Genomic DNA, 16,684 nt, shown 5'->3' on the forward strand with positions numbered 1-16,684 from the left:
ATGGGAATCTGACTGTGATTAAAATTTCAACAGTGTGGTATGTATCCAGAATGCAACTGCATTAAAAATATACAGGGAATTAGGAAGAAATGTCACTTACAGCTAGCTACATGTTGAAATTATATTGTGTTCCCTTTATTTTTTTGAGCAGTGTATAAAGTAGATTCACACGTCAGAAGTAAATTGGTATACATGGTTGATTTTCATTATCGTGGGAACTGCCTTATATTGTGCAAAAGCGAAAGGCAAAGCCTCCACAGTTAACATGTTTTTGTTATTTATCTGCTTTAACTCAACTTTATTAACTAGATTTGTATATTGAGATTTACACAATTTGTATACAGACAGCAAAATGAGAATTACAGTTTAGTTTAAAATGTGCAGACACCAATATGTAATCATATTTCTATGGGACACACAGGCCATAAATAAACTAGATACGCCATCAAATATCTAATTAAAAGGCTTTATATTCGGTTTATTGGTTGCAACCCAGCCTCTCATTAACTATGTACAAATAAGCACAATGTTTTTATGTACTAATTAATGAGATACTGGGTTGGACTTGACCATATTCTACTGTGGAGCGCATGCTACCGCCCACCACACGCTCTTCTACAACTAAAAGGACCAATGAACCGTCAATATGTAAATCTGCAAACCACGATTGGATGGATTGGAACTCCATGTTTGACGATTTGGCCCCTCCTTTACATGAATGAATGAATGAATGAATGAATGGAATTTTCCATTATCTCGGGTTCAGCAAGTTACACGACTACGAGACTGACGATAGCACAAGAACGAAAGATCTCATCTCACATTTATTTTAGGTGAGTAACATTATCGAACGTTGGCAAATATCAATATTAATGTATCATCATTGTATTGACAATTGCTATGTCATCGTTGCTCTTTTTCCTAACAATGCGTTATTGGAAGAGGAATTGCAGCGGCTAGTTGGAAGTTAGCCAACGATTTAGCTCGCTATCAAATAGCTCACGCTAGTGCAAAAAATTACATGTTAGAGATTTGAGTACGAGTTGTACTAGATACACTTCATCAGTAATGTTTCAGCAACGTTAGCTATAGCTGGCGAAGCTATTGAATTGGCAATTTCCAGATAAATACAAGCTAACTAACGGTAGCTAGCAGGCTATAAGTTAGTCATTATACGTTACCCTGGCCTTTTGTAATGTTAACATTAGCTAAGTCGGTAAATGAGGCAATGGTAATAACACATGAATGTTATTGAATAAGGTTGCTTATAGAAAATATCCTAGATGAATACACTAGTTAGACTGGAGTTGAATATTGTTCACATGCTGACACGGAATGTGTCTTAGCTAACTTAGCTGATGCCTCAGGGCCAAGAACACTTTCAATTCACGCAAACGGATGCCTTTGGGGTAGCTACATCCAAAGGACACTGATTAGCGCTAACCCTTTAACAGTACTAGCTACACGCCCATTTTACTCGAGTAGCAAGCATTTTTACATTTACATGTTAGTAATTTAGCAGACGCTGGCCCCCCGTGGGAATCGAACCCACAGCCCTGGCGTTGCACACACCATGCTCTACCAACTGAGCCACAGGGAAGACCAAGCAGGTTGTAATAAGTGGGAAACTCGGACAGTACTACTTGAACTGGGAGCAACGACTTGTGCTCTTTATTTATTAAATTTTTATCTAACAGGGCAAGTCAGTTAAGAACAAATTCTTATTTACAATCACGGCCTACTGGGGAACAGTGGGTTTACTGCCTTGTTCAGGGGTAGAACGACAGATTTTTACCTTGTCAGCTCGGGGATTCGATCTAGCAAATTTCGATAACTGGCCTAACGCTCTAACCCAGGGGTGGGGAACCTTTTTGCCATCAAGGGCCATTTTGGATATTTATAAATTAATTTGGGGGCCATATTATTACAATTGTCTCTTTTCTGCTTCATTCATGTGTTAATGTGACTTTAATCACTGACATTGGTTTCATAGTTTAACTATGACTTATGTTTCTTGTGTCCTTGAGTATTTACAAAAGTGCTAGTCCTATTTAAATAAATATTAGTATTGTAATAATGTTGTTATTATGATTACTTGTTCAAACTCGCCTCTAATGCGATGGCTGAAACGGCTTATCTTTGACGAGGCGTTTGATGCCAGCTGCTAGTGAAGATGACGCTACTCGCAGCTGGTTTTCCAGGTTTGTGTCAGTCGGTCTTGAGTGGAATCGAGTCTTTGCAAGAGTCAGTTTGGAACTGCTCACAGCAGTAGGTCGTCCCGAACACATGCAAATTTAAGTGCATGTCTCCTCAGAACAGGAAAATGCTCAGCACTAATGTACATTTTGTAGAACTCAAGGAGAGGTAGGTTGTTGTACCTGGCTTTGAGCTCGTCTTTGCTTTGCAGCTCAATGACGTCGTGTTGTAGGCCATCCGGCACATCCGCTTGTTCGACGTTAAACGGGGTTGCAAATATGTTCAACTCCAGTTGTTTACTTTTTACATCCTTAAACTGCTCACAAAATGCCTTTGCGAGCTTTCCACACTCAACGGCATATTCCCACGTAATCTCAGGCTCTTGTCCTTGCGGAGTAGAAAAATGCACTGTGTTACCCCTCTCTAGTTGGACTTGCCACAGCTTTAATTTCGTACGATTTCACGTTTGACAGCAGATGGCTGAGAAGCTGGTTCGGCCCTTTGAGCTTGGCGTTCAAGTCAGACAGATACTTGGTTATGTCCACCATGAAGGTCAAATCACACATCCACTTGTCATCACTCAGTTCCGTGACAGGTTTCCCCTTCATCGCCATGAATTGTTTACGTCATCCTTCAGTCCGTAAAACCGCGCAAGCATATTTCCACTGCTCAACCATCACACCTCACAGTGGTAAAACCAGATCACCATACTCCGATTCAAGATCACTCAATAGCTCCTTAAATTGGTGGTTATTCAGCCCTTTGCTTTTGATAAAAATTGATGGTCGACACTACAGTTGCCATTACATTGTTCGGCTTCAGGGACTGTGCACACAGACTTTCTTTATGTATGATGCTGTTGCATACAATTAAATCACTTGGATCAACTCGACTGAGACAACTCGTTTATTTTTTCACTAATGTGGTTAACCTCTTTTTCGAGCCATCTATATTAAGGCCACTTAATTTTTCAAATTTGCTCATAGCTGAGACAAGTTTCTCAAACAAGCCCTCACCTCTGGTGGTGCCATGCATGGCTTCCAAAGACAGCAATTCCTCCCTTGTGTCAAACTCAGCGGTAATCCCACGTACAAAAATGGCGAATTGGGCAGTATTTGTTACGTCAGTCGTTTCATCACATGCCAAAGAGAACCTCGACATCTGGATTTAGGATTTTTATCATTTTATTATTGTGGGAAAAGGACGTCTAGAGTTTGTTTTTATATATATATATATATTTATTTTATGAATTGGCTTGGGGGCCTGATCAAATGGTCTCGTAGGCTGTATACGACCCGGAGGCCGGACATCCCTCACCCCTGCTCTAACCAGTAGGCTACTTGCCGCTTTGAGCTTGTTGAGAACGCCGATTGGCAAATAAACAGCATCAACCATAAACTACAGCTTCAGTGTACACTACCGTTCAAAAGTTTGGGTTCACTTAGAAATGTTCTTGTTTTTGAAAGAAAAGCACACTTTTTGTCCATTAAGATAACATCAAATTGATCAGAAATACAGTGTTAATTCTGTAAATGACTATTGTAGCTGGAAATTGAAGATTTTTTTAAAAGGAATATCTACATAGGCGTACAGAGGCCCGTTACCAGCAACCATCACTCCTGTGTTCCAATGGCACGTTGTGTTAGCTAATCCAAGTTTATCATTTTAAAAGGCTAATTGATCATTAGAAAACCCTTTTGCAATTATGTTAGCACAGCTGAAAACATTTGTCCTGATTTAAAGAAGCAATAAAACTGGCCTTTAGACTAGTTGAGTATCTGGAGCCTCAGCATTTGGTTGATGTCATTGATCTTTTTGGCCTTCCTGTGCTATAGGTGTCCTGGAGGGGAGGTAGTTTTCCCCCGGTGATGCGTTGGGCATACCGCACCACCCTTTGGAGAGCCCTGCGGTAGCAGGCGGTGCAGTTGCCGAACCAGGTGGTGATACAGCCCAACAGGATGCTCTCAATTGTGCATCTAAACATTTCTTCGGTCTCCTGAGGTTGAAAAGGCGTTGTTACGTTGATGTGGATAGGGGAGTGCTGTTTTGTTGACGTTGAGTTTGAGGTTATTTTCCTGGCACCACTCTCCCAGGGCCCTCACCTCCTCCCTGTAGGCTGTCTCGTCATTGTTGACCATGAACCCTTCTGGCTCCTGTGTTGAGGATCAGCGAAGTGGAGGTGTTGTTTCCTACCTTCACCACCTGGGGACGGCCCGTCAGGATGTCCAGGACCCAGTTACACAGGGCGGGGTTCAGACCCAGGGCCCCGAGCTTAATGATGAGAATAGAGGGTTACTATGGTGTTGAATGCTGAGCTATAGTCAATGAACAGCATTCTTACATGGGTATTCCTCTTGTCCAGATGGGATGGGGTGATTGCATCCTCTGTGGATCTATTGGGGCTATTGGGACATTTTGCCTGTTTGATTGCCTTACGGAGAGAATAACTACACAATTTGTATTCGGCTATATTCTGTCACCTTGCCATGGTTAAATGCAGTTGTTCGCGCTTTCAGTTTTTCGCGAATGCTGCCATCTATCCGCGGTTTCTGGTTTGGGTACATTTTAATAGTCAGTGGGTACAACATTTCCTATACACTTCCTGATAAACTCAGTCACCGTATCCGTGTATTTGTCGATATTATTCTGAGGCTACCCAGAACATATCCCAGTTCATGTGATCAAAACAATCTTGAAGCATGGATTCCGATTGGTCAGAGCAGCATTGAATAGACTTTAGCATGGGTACTTCCTGTTTGATTTTCTGCTTATAGGAAGGGAGGAGCAAAATGGAGTCGTGATCAGATTTGCCAAATGGAGGGTGGGGGAGGGCCTTGTAGGCATTTCGAAAAGTTGAGTAGCAGTGATCCAATATTTTACCAGCGCGAGTACAACAGTCAATGTGTTGATAGAACTTCGGTAGTGTTTTCCTAAAATTTACTTTGTTAAAATCCCCAGCTACAATAAATGCGGCCTCAGGATATGTGGTTTCCAGTTTGCATCAACTCCAGTGTAGTTCTTTGAGGGCCGTCGTGTTATCATCTTGAGGGGGAATATAACCAAAGATAATTCTCTTGGGAGGTAATGTTGCGTTTGTGCACCTCGTGCTCTAGACTAATAGTCTATATATAATCTCCCTGTCTTTTCCCCTCCAGAAATCTACTCAGCTGCTCATTAGCACTTGATCTACTGACCACTACAATCTACTTACAACTAGCTAAGATCTCACAGCTCCGTTCTACATCTGCTACCTATCTGAAATTTAGCATGGCCAAGCAGCAGATCAGGTACTGTCACTGTAGGTTTCTCTATCTCATACTGTATGTGCAATATCTAGATGTTACTAACCCAAGAAAATTAATCATCAGTACAGTTTTCATAAGGGCATGCATCCATTATATTTGATCTATTTCAAGTGCGTTGAAGTTCTGTGATATGCCAATCTGAACATAATCTCAAACTTTTTTTCCAGCCTTACCGCTAAACTGATTAATGGTGGTATTGCTGGCATTGTGGGGGTTACCTGTGTGTTTCCCATCGACCTGGTAAAGACCAGGCTACAGAACCAGAGGCAAGGCCAACAGATCTACAAAAACATGTGAGTCCTTCACTCTGTCCTCCCTTCTCATGTCATGCCGTGTGACTGCATAGCTAAATCTTGATCGTTTATTGGATGATGATGATGATGATAATAATAATAATTTTAAAAACCTCAAAGGCATGGAAGGATGACACTACCAGACCTGCCAACTTGCATGCATTTTGCATTCCATGCACACAATTACAGTTTAAAGTAGCTGGTACTCAACCGTCTCATGTTGGAGCTGAGCCAATCAAACGACTTGGACGAGTTGGAAATATCTCTAGCGTCCGTCCAGTGGTCGTAGTACTGCTGTCTTTGTGAGGGGAAAAAATAGAGAACGAACTGTTAACCAAATATATAACATTTGTACAGATGGCGGCAGGTAGCTTAGCGGTTAAGAGCGTTGGGCCAGTAACCAAAGGGCTGTTGGTTCTAGTCCCCAAGCCAACTAGGTGAAAAATCTGTCTGCACTTGAGCAAGACAGTTAACCCTAATTGCGCCTCCTGTAAGTCGCGCTGGATAAGAGCGTCTGCTAAATTATTCAAATGTAAATGTTGGTGTTAGTCAAGCACAACCGCTATTTTGTAGTTGGCTCCTTAGTTATGGCATCATTACGATGAAGGTAGTTAGCTACAGAGTTTAGTTAACTAAGTGAGAATACTTTCTTCCCCACACATGCTTTGATCTCCGCAACGGTAATGGGTGTGAGGGCATTAACGAGCAAGGAAACGTACAGGGTTGCGGTAGTTTAGTGCGCATCGCTGCATGGATGGAAACAGACATGGCAGAGAGAGCTATTCCGCTAATACTATCCTTCAGAGAAAGTTGTTAGGCCTACTAATCTGAACAGTCTATATTCATTAATCAGTACTTGATCTATCCTCTTGATATAGCTGTATGTCAACAGTAGACTGCTAATGATGTGATAATAGTCAGTTCACCAATGACAACAAGGCATGCTGAATGAATGGGAGCCTAGTAGTCGGACCTAACTTGATGGATGAGGTCAGGGATAAAGATCTGCAACAAGCTCATATAGGCCTAGTTCAGTTGTTTCATATTCCAAATAGCCTACAGTAAACTAGAGTACTACATTGCATCCAGTAATTGAATTATTCAGAATTTTCTCTCCGAACAAAATTAAGAAGCCAGTTTACATTTTTACTAGACTATCCACATCGACACCTATTATTTAGAATAATCACTACCGCAAAATTTAACCTAGAAAAATTGTAATTGGGACTAAAATTTTATTTAGGATCATACACAAGACTTTGATATAGTTTCAGACTCAAGGTTTCAGGAAATGGCAGTTGGAGTTTTTCCTTCCTGACCGTAGGCCTACATTAGCACCACCTTGTCGGAAAATCCTAGGGAGAACCCTGATTGAACATTTAAACATATTTCTAGTTGACTACTGAAGAGCAGGCAATTACCAAGTACCCATAAGTCTATAGCCTACCATTCTTATTGAGGCAGTCTTTTTGCCAACATCATTATTAGGCTTAAAAGGTGCTCAACTGGTAAATTCTTCAAGGTTAGCAGATCTGCACTAAATATATAGGATGGGATATCTTGGTCAGTACTTCAAAGAATCCGGTTGCCATTGTGAAAGCATAGACTAATGCCAGGTTTTGACTCCGGTGTCTGTAATGACTGACTCCCGCCATTGTCCTATTCTATCCCGTTGAGTAATCCTGAGGAATGTGCGAGGGGAGATGAAATTTCCCTCTGCTCTGTGCACCCATTCAGCTGTCATCTCCACTCCAAGCCTTAAGCCCCTTGATGTTCCTTAGTTCTGTTTTACCTACATGGGTGGAAATGGCTGTAATTTGTATTTACATATTATTTGTTGGATGATGTCTCTTTTAAACTTTTTGTCATGAATGCAACTATTCATGAAATAATTAGTTGTTGTGAGAAATTTCCCTCATTCTGACATGTCTTTTCTCTCTCAGGATGGACTGCCTTGTCAAAACCGTTAGATCAGAAGGATACTTTGGCATGTATAGAGGTAAGAGTAATTTCATTTTTAGTCTTAGTTTATAGTAGTGGTTCTATACCTAGTCAACAGGGGGGCTATTAGTGAAATTGCAACAAACTGATCAGAATTGAATTATATATTGACTTAAAGTATAAGCTGTCAAGTTGCTGTTCACAATTAATGCAGTTGTTGCTCATTACTGATAGGAAAAAACAATATTCACGTGATCTTAAAAATTTATAGATTGTCACCACAATGTAGTGATGTTTATATGCATCCTTCATTATGCAAATTGTTTGTTACTTCATGCTCATTTGAATTTTAATTTAATGACAAATGGTAGAATATTCTCCATCAATCCTTATAAAAGGAAATTGCCACATTTTCAATTGATCACATGATCAGTGTTCAGTGAAATGCATTACTATAGTCTTACTGAAACTGAATATTGTATGTAACACATTTATGATGGGCAACAGTGTCTATTGTGGAGAGGAGGTTGGAGCCTGTTTTATGGGGCTCCATTTGTGTGAGGAATGCTTGTTTTTTTTGCATCTGTGTTTTTCATATTACAGACGTGGATCCCCCTGGGATATTGAGAGGCTAGCCGATATGGCGCAGCCACGCTGGAGGCAAATCATTTAATGGTTCTTACTACACTGCTCTATTTCAACTAGGCAAACATTGTTGTTTTCTTATGTGCTATTTGTGAAATATTTTGCTCCTTCATGTCTTTATACAACTTATTCTCACCTCTCCTGTCGACTCTTTTGACTTTCTCTGTTCGTTCACCAACACTTGTGATCATTGACATTCAGTGTTCTTGGGGAAAATGTGTATCGTAGTAGTTGCTAAGGCTACCTTCATTCTCGTCTATCCATTCCCCACTGGCACGTAGACTAGCCTACACCTTAATCTAAAGTCTTCTTCCCACATAGTTTTCTAAAGAAATGTTGGTCTTTCTTACATTAGACTAGCTTAGCTTTTCACATTCAATTTTCATTTCCCATCCTCTCTGCATGCCCTTTTCTGGTCTCTTCTCTCATTCATGTTCTGCTTTCATCATGTTTCTCATGTTTTAATGTAACTCATTGTCTTGACTTGCTCGTGATGATTTTTAAGGTTTGACTAATGGTCAATTGGTTTGTCTTCAGGTGCTGCTGTGAATCTGACCCTGGTCACTCCTGAGAAGGCCATCAAACTAGCCGCAAATGACTTCTTCCGGCAGTATCTTAGCAAAAATGAGTAAGTGACCGTTTGCATTTCTGCCATTTAAAGACAGTAGATTAAGAGGAAGACTGATGCAGTGTAATAGATGTATAATAACGTGTCCAACTAGTCATTGACAAGACCAATCCCATGCTTTCTAATCTGATTCTTTGTTGCAGGAAGGGCTTGACAGTGTTTAAGGAGATGTTGGCAGGTTGTGGTGCAGGCATGTGCCAGGTTGTCATTACTACTCCTATGGAAATGCTCAAGATTCAACTTCAGGATGCAGGAAGGCTAGGTAAGCAAGGTCACAGTATTTTCCTGATTTGATTGATGATGGAAGTTTATGCAAATATATTAATGTATTTTTGTTGTTCTTCATCCCAGCGGCTCAGCAGAGAAAGCAAGCCTCGATGTCACCCACTAAGCTGGCTGCCACCAGGGTGCTGAGCAGGTCCTACAACGCGGGGCCCAGCACTGCAGCCAGTGCGTTGTCTGCTACCCAGATCGCCCGGGAACTTCTCCGCACACAAGGCATCCAGGGCCTCTACAAAGGCCTCTGGGCCACCCTCATGAGGTAAGGGATTGTTACACATGAATGTGACTCATGTGAAGTAAAATGTTTTATGGGGCGCTGGGCTAGAAAACAAACAGGAATATAACTTGTATAAACAACTCATTCAAGGGTTTTTCTTTATTTTTACTATTTTCTACATTGTAGAATTATAGTGAAGACATCAAAACTATGAAATAACACATATGGAATCATGTAGTAACCAAAATAGTGTTAAACAAATCAAAATATATTTGAGATCCTTCAAATAGCCACTCTTTGCCTTGATGACAGCTTTGCACGCTCTTGGCATTCTCTCAACTAGCTTCATGAGGTAGTCACCTGGAATGCATTTCAATTAACAGGTGTGCCTTAAGTCAATTTGTGGGATTTCTTTCCTCCTTAATGCGTTTGAGCCAATCAGTTGTGTTGTGACAAGATAGGGGTGGTAAAACAGAAGATAGCCCTATTTGGTAAAAGACCAAGTCCATATTATGGCAAGAACAACTCAAATAAGCAAAGAGAAATAACAGTCCATCACTACTTTAACCTTTATGGTGCAGGCGTTCCGCTAGTGACCCACCTCGACAACATCCGGTGAAATTGCAGAGCGTGGAATTTGAATTACAGAAATAGAAATATTTAACATTCATGAAAATAGAAGTGTCATACATCAAAATAAAGCTTGTTAATCCAGCCGCTGTGTCAGATTTCAAAAAGGCTTTACGGCGAAAGCACACCATGCGATTATCTGAGGACAGCGCCCCGCGTACAAAAGCATGAAAAATATTTTTCAACCAGGCAGGTGCACCACGAAAGTCAAAATAGCGATTATAATAAATGCCTTACCTTTGAAGATCTTCTTCTGTTGGCACTCCAAAAGGTTCCAGCTACATCACAAATGGTCCTTTTGTTCGATAAAGTCCTTCTTTATAACCCCAAAAACTCAGTTTAGCTGGCGCGCTTCATTCAATAATCCACCGGTTTCTCTCCTTGAAAATGCATACAAAATGAATCCCAAACGTTACCAATAAACTTCTCCAAACAAGTCAAACAACATTTATAATCAAACCTCAGGTACCCTAATACGTAAATAAACGATACAATTTAAGACAGAGAATCGTTATTGTCTTTACCGTTGATAAACAACAAAGAAGGCACTCTCATCCACGTGCATGAAAACACTACAGCCAAAATGGGAGCCACTTGGAAAAACTACAAATTTTAGCTAATTTTTCCAAAAACAAGCCTGAAACTCTTTCTAAAGACTGTTGACATCTAGTGGAAGCCCAAGAAACTGCAATCTGGGAGGATTTTGCGTCTTAATAAACATGACAGCCGTTGGAAACAGTGGTAGGCTGAAATTATACATTTTTTGGGGATGGTTTTCCCTCGGGGTTTTGCCTGCCATATCAGTTCTGTTATACTCACAGACATTATTTTAACAGTTTTAGAAACTTTCGAGTTTTCTATCCATGCATATCCTAGCTTCTGGGCATGAGTAACAGGCAGTTTACTTTGGGCACGCTTTTCATCCGGACGTCAAAATACTGCCCCCTAGCCCAAAGAGGTTTTAAGACATGAAGGTCAGTCAATCCATAAGATTTTAAGAACTTTGAAAGTTTCTTCAAATGCAATAGCAAAAACCTTTCAAGCGCTATGATGAAACTGGCTCTCATGAGGACCGCCAAAGGAATGGAAGACCCAGAGTTACCTCTGCTGCAGAGGATAAGTTCGTTAGAGTTACCAGCCTCGGAAATTGCAGCCCAAATAAATGCTTCGGATGTTCAAGTAACAGACACATCTCAACATCAACTTTTCAGAAGAGACTGTGTGTGTGTGTGTGTGTGTGTGTGTGTGTGTGTGTGTGTGTGTGTGTGTGTGTGTCAAGCCTTCATGGTTGAATTTCTGCAAAGAAACCACTACGAAAGGTCACCAATAAGAAGAGACTTGCTTGAGTGAATAAACACGAGCAATCGACATTAGACCGGTGGAAATTTTGTTATTTCGTCTGATGAGTCCAATTTTGGTTTTTGGTTCCAACTGCTGTGTCTTTGTGAGACACGGTGTGGGTGAACGGATGATCTCCGCATGTGTATTTTCCACCGTAATGGAGGAGGTGGTGTTATGGTGTGGGGGTGCTTTGCTGGTGACACTGATTGTGATTTATTTCGAATTCAAGGCACACTTAACCAGCATAGCCTTCACAGCATTCTGCAGTGATACGACATCCCATCTAGTTTGCGCTTTGTAGGACTATAATTTGTTTTCAACAGGACAATGACCCAACACACCTCCAGGCTGTGTAAGGGCTATTTTATTAAGAAGAAGAGTGATGGAGTGCTGCATCAGATGGCCTGGCCTCCACAATCCTCTGACCCCAACCAAATTGAGATTGTTTGGAATGAGTCAGACCGCGGAGTGAAGGAAAGCCAACGAGTGCTCAGCATATGCTCCTTCAAGACCTTTGGAAAAGCATTCCAGATGAAGCTGGTTGAGGGAATACCAAGACTGTGCAAAAATGTCATCGAGGCGATGGGTCGCTATTTAAAGAATCTCAAATATAAAAAAAATATTGTTTTATTTGTTTTAAGACTTTTTTTTTTTTTTTACTACATGATTCCATATGTTAGTTCATAGTTTTGAGGTCTTCACTGTTGTTCTACAATGTAGAAAATAGTAAAATAAAGAACCCCTTGAATGAGTAGGTGTCCTAAACTTTTGACCGGTGTTATGACGTGTAAGCAAGCACGGGCATATACGTACGGGTTAGACTAATCCTGGATGCCAATTGGTTAAACATGCATTCCAGTCGGTGTCTATTCTACAAGTTACCACCTGCTAAATCTATGACTTTGAAATGCCTATTTACTCTTTTCCACCTGACTGCGCAATCCACTGTCTCATCAGCCCAGGCAGACAATTTATAAACTTGATAAACTTCTGGCTGCACTGCTTGACGTGACCGTAAGTTAGCCGTAGTTGGCTAGCTTGCAATCAAGTGATAAAAATGTTGTCAGCCAGTCTTCGGCCTTCACCTCGGGCCTAACAACAACTGTGCCAATTTATACTCCAAACACCGGCTTCTCTTGCATTATTGCTTAAATCTATAACTAAACTCAGCAAAATAAGAAACGTCCCTTTTTCAGGACCCTGTCTTTCAAAGATAATTCGTAAAAATCCAAATAACTTCACAGATCTTCATTGTAAAGGGTTTAAACACTGTTTCCCATGCTTGTTCAATGAACCATAAACAATTAATGAACATGCAACTGTGGAATGGTCGTTAAGACACTAACAGCTTACAGATGATAGGCAATTAAGGTCACAGTTATGAAAACTTAGGCCACTAAAGAGGCCTTTCTACTGACTGAAAAACACCAAAAGAAAGATGCCCAGGGTCCCTGCTAATCTGCGTGAACGTGCCTTAGGCATGCTGCAAGGAGGCATGAGGACTGCAGATGTGGTTAGGGCAATAAATTGCAATGTCTGTACTGTGAGACGCCTAAGACAGCGCTACAGGACGGACAGCTGATCGTCCTCGCAGTGGCGGACCACGTGTAACAACAACTGCATAGGATCGGTACATCCGAACATCACACCTGCGGGACAGGTACAGGATGGCAACAGGAACGCACAATCCCTCCATCAGTGCTCAGACTGTCCGCAATAGGCTGAGAGAGGCTGGACTGAGCGCTTGCAGGCTTGTTTTAAGGCAGGTCCTCACCAGACATCACCGGCAACAACGTCGCCTCTGGGCACAAACCCACCTGTCGCTGAACCAGACAGGACTGGCAAACGGTGCTCTTCACTGATGAGTCGTGGTTTTGTCTCACCAGGGGTGATGGTCAGATTTGCGTTTATCGTCGAAGGAATGAGCGTTACACCGAGGCCTATACTCTGGAGCGGGATGGATTTGGAGGTGGAGGGTCCGTCATGGTCTGGGGCTGTGTGCCACAGCATCATCGAACTGAGCTTGTTGTCATTGCAGGCAAACTCAACACTGTGTGTTACAGGGAAGACATCCTCCTCCCTCATGTGGTACCCTTCCTGCAGGCTCATCCCGACATGACCCTCCAGCATGACAATGCCACCAGTCATACTGCTCATTCTGTGTGTGATTTCCTGCAAGACAGGAATGTCAGTGTTCTGTCATGGCCAGCGACGAGCCCGGATCTCAATCCCATTGAGCACGTCTGGGACCTGTTGGATCGGAGGGTGAGGGCTAGGGCCAATCCCCCCCCCCCCCTCCACAGAAATGTCTGGGAACTTGCAGGTGTCTTGGTGGAAGAGTGGGGTAACATCTCACAGCAAGAACTGGCAAATCTGGTGCAGTCCATGAGGAGGAGATGCAGTGCAGTACTTAATGCAGCTGGTGGCCACACCAGATACTGACTGTTACTTTTGATTTTGACACCCCAAAATTTCTGTTATTCACATGTCTGTGGAACTTGTTCAGTTTATGTCTCAGTGGTTGAATCTTGTTATGTTCATACAAATATTTACACATGTTAAGTTTGCTGAAAATACATGCAGTTGACAGTGAGAGGATGTTTCTTTTTTTGCCGAGTTTATTTACCAACCAGTAAAATACTTGTTTTGTGTTTCAGAGATGTTCCCTTCTCCATGGTCTACTTCCCACTATTTGCCCACCTCAACCGGCTGGGCCAGCCCTCTCGAGATGAATCGGCACCCTTCTACTGGGCTTTCTTCTCTGGCTGTCTGGCTGGCTCTACCGCAGCCGTGGCAGTCAATCCTTGTGATGGTGAGTTCGTAATCTCTGTCTCAGTTTGTGACCCACTTTTTTATTAAGCTAGTGGAATGTGGGTTTGATTTACTGCTGTAGTTCCTGCTATAACAAGTTCTCGCACTTTATTCCAGTTGTGAAAACGAGATTGCAATCTCTTAACAAAGGCGCCAGTGAGGAGAGCTACAATGGTGTGGTTGACTGTGTCAGGTACAGAGTCACTCTTTTTATCACTCTTTTAATACTTTCTATTTTCCTGCCTTTGATCATTTTGCAACTTCACAACCAGTGAGGTCTATAATAATTGATTTACACACATTCCTGCAGTTCAAGCAGTGATGATTTATTTACTCTCTGTCTCATGGCAGTAACATCATGCGTAAGGAGGGTCCCTCTGCCTTCCTGAAGGGAGCAGGCTGCAGGGCGCTGGTCATCGCTCCTCTCTTCGGCATCGCACAGGTCATGTACTTTATTGGCATCGGAGAGTTCATCCTGGACCTGTCCCCTTTCAACTAACTTCCTGTCTGCACGAGATGAGCAACCCTGCCTGGCTGTGCATGGGACTCTCACACGTCGGATGAAAAGTATCTCAGCAAAAGATTGGCAGCTATACACCGTCAGTATATATTACAGAAAATAAACCCACGTAAGACTGTTGAGGTGTCAGAGCTTTGGAGCCTGGAAAAGACAGGAAAATCTCCTGTATGGTCTAATGGCTGTACTGCACTTCCTCTAAATGTTTTCCTGGCTTATTTAATGGGCTGTGACCAATGTTTTCGCCAGTTTGCTGAACTGGGGACCGAGAACTGCAGCAGTGGCTCTGCCTGGGGAGTCCCTCTGGTTCCTCTTTCTCTGTGAGGGACAGGAGGTTCAACACAACTACTTCAACACAACCAATGACTGAAGGCCATTTCACACCTTCTATTTCTTTTATTAATTCATTGTTCGTCTGAAATTTTTGGGGGGATAATTTAAGATTCCACTTTTGTGCTGGTGCTTGAATGCAATAGTGTGGAGTAAAGAGATTTTGTGTGGGTATTTCAAAGCCTCAATCATGTACTGTATTTGCAATCATGTGACTTCAAGCCTTCTATTAATCCGATTTACATGTCTGAATTGTTAAATTCACTGTGGTCAACTGAGGAGGCCAGAAATCTCTCGAAATATTCTAGAAGTAGCTTTTTAACTTTTTTTTTTAAAGAAACACATTTTTTACTGGCACCATTTCACCAAGTTTTAGTTTGAGATTGATGGACCAAGCACTTAATGGCTATTCCACAGCAACACCTCATGGTTTGTTGCCAGACAGATGACCCCATCATGGTTTAATGAATTGTCAGCACTGTTAATATTTTTTTGTTTGTTTTTATATTCTAAATACTTGTGAGATTAATTCATATAATGTAGTATATACATTAGAGTTGTGGAGTGTTCCGTTATTGTCCATGTTACTTCAGGGATATATATAGGTCAAGACTTAGATTAGTTAATGGTCATTATTTAGGTGTTTTTTTTTAAATTAATAACATGCCCCTAAATTCCATGCAAATAGTTTTGTATTTTCCTTATGAGTGGATTGGTATTTCTTCACACTGTAAGGAAGCAATACTTTATCCAGACTGACTGAGCCTGCCAAGTGGCATCACTGATTCTATCTGCACCCAGGTAATCTAACACAGGAAATGACTGTTACATTAGTTTGTATGGTGTATTTCTAGTTTTGTTCTCAGTATATGTTTACCAAATAAACATCTAACAGCTGTCTGCTCTTAACTGGGTTGAATAGTCTTTCATTTATTTGAGCTTTCTCTCAGGATATCCCAAACATTTTAAAAGAATAGAAACTTGTTCCCATTACTGTTTTATTTTACAGGCAATAAAGCAGCTACTAAATGGACATGCTGATTAAAAGCATTCATTGGTTTCTTTTTTTTTTTGTTGACATTATTAGCATAAACTGGATTCTACAACAGCCTACAATGCCCACAAGAATTCACACAAAATACACTAACTCACTGTAACAGTTCACACACATTGCATGCTCTAATAGAGATCACTCGGGACAATGCAAAATACATTTATCATCTAGACTTCAGAAGGTTAGGCATTTACAGAATGACAGTACTTCATAAATGTAGCTGCTTCCCTGACCCTGAACACTGATGACAATGGTCATTCAGAATGTCAGTCAAGTTGAAACAGGCTCTTTTTGGATTGTAGGCCCACACTCCCAGCTCAAAAAGATGCGGGGGATACTTCTAGCAGAGCACCACTTTGCTAAGTGAGGGCAAAAACCATACAGGTTGTTCAGGTGAAATATGCAGTTGCGTGAGAATAGGTTGCTTGGGCTTGTCTGTACAAAGATGCAAAATGTAGGCATGTAGTGAGTAATGAAATGTATGCTGCAAAGGT

At 41.5% G+C, this 16,684-nt stretch overlaps 1 protein-coding gene across 1 annotated transcript; it reads left to right on the top strand.

Annotated features, from left to right (window-relative positions):
* The first annotated feature begins 719 nt into the window (after positions 1–719).
* LOC115151002 (mitochondrial glutamate carrier 1) lies at positions 720–16,045 on the top strand. Its single transcript, XM_029694891.1, has 10 exons — positions 720–833; positions 5,352–5,483; positions 5,669–5,794; positions 7,738–7,793; positions 8,918–9,008; positions 9,152–9,270; positions 9,360–9,549; positions 14,136–14,290; positions 14,407–14,482; positions 14,641–16,045. Exons 1-10 carry the CDS (start codon positions 739–741, stop codon positions 14,786–14,788), a joined length of 1,188 nt encoding a protein of 395 aa, XP_029550751.1. The 5' UTR covers positions 720–738; the 3' UTR covers positions 14,789–16,045.
* Positions 16,046–16,684: the final 639 nt, after the last annotated feature.

Source organism: Salmo trutta, chromosome 16 (genome assembly GCF_901001165.1).
Source record: "Salmo trutta chromosome 16, fSalTru1.1, whole genome shotgun sequence".
Classification (NCBI taxonomy): domain Eukaryota; kingdom Metazoa; phylum Chordata; class Actinopteri; order Salmoniformes; family Salmonidae; genus Salmo; species Salmo trutta.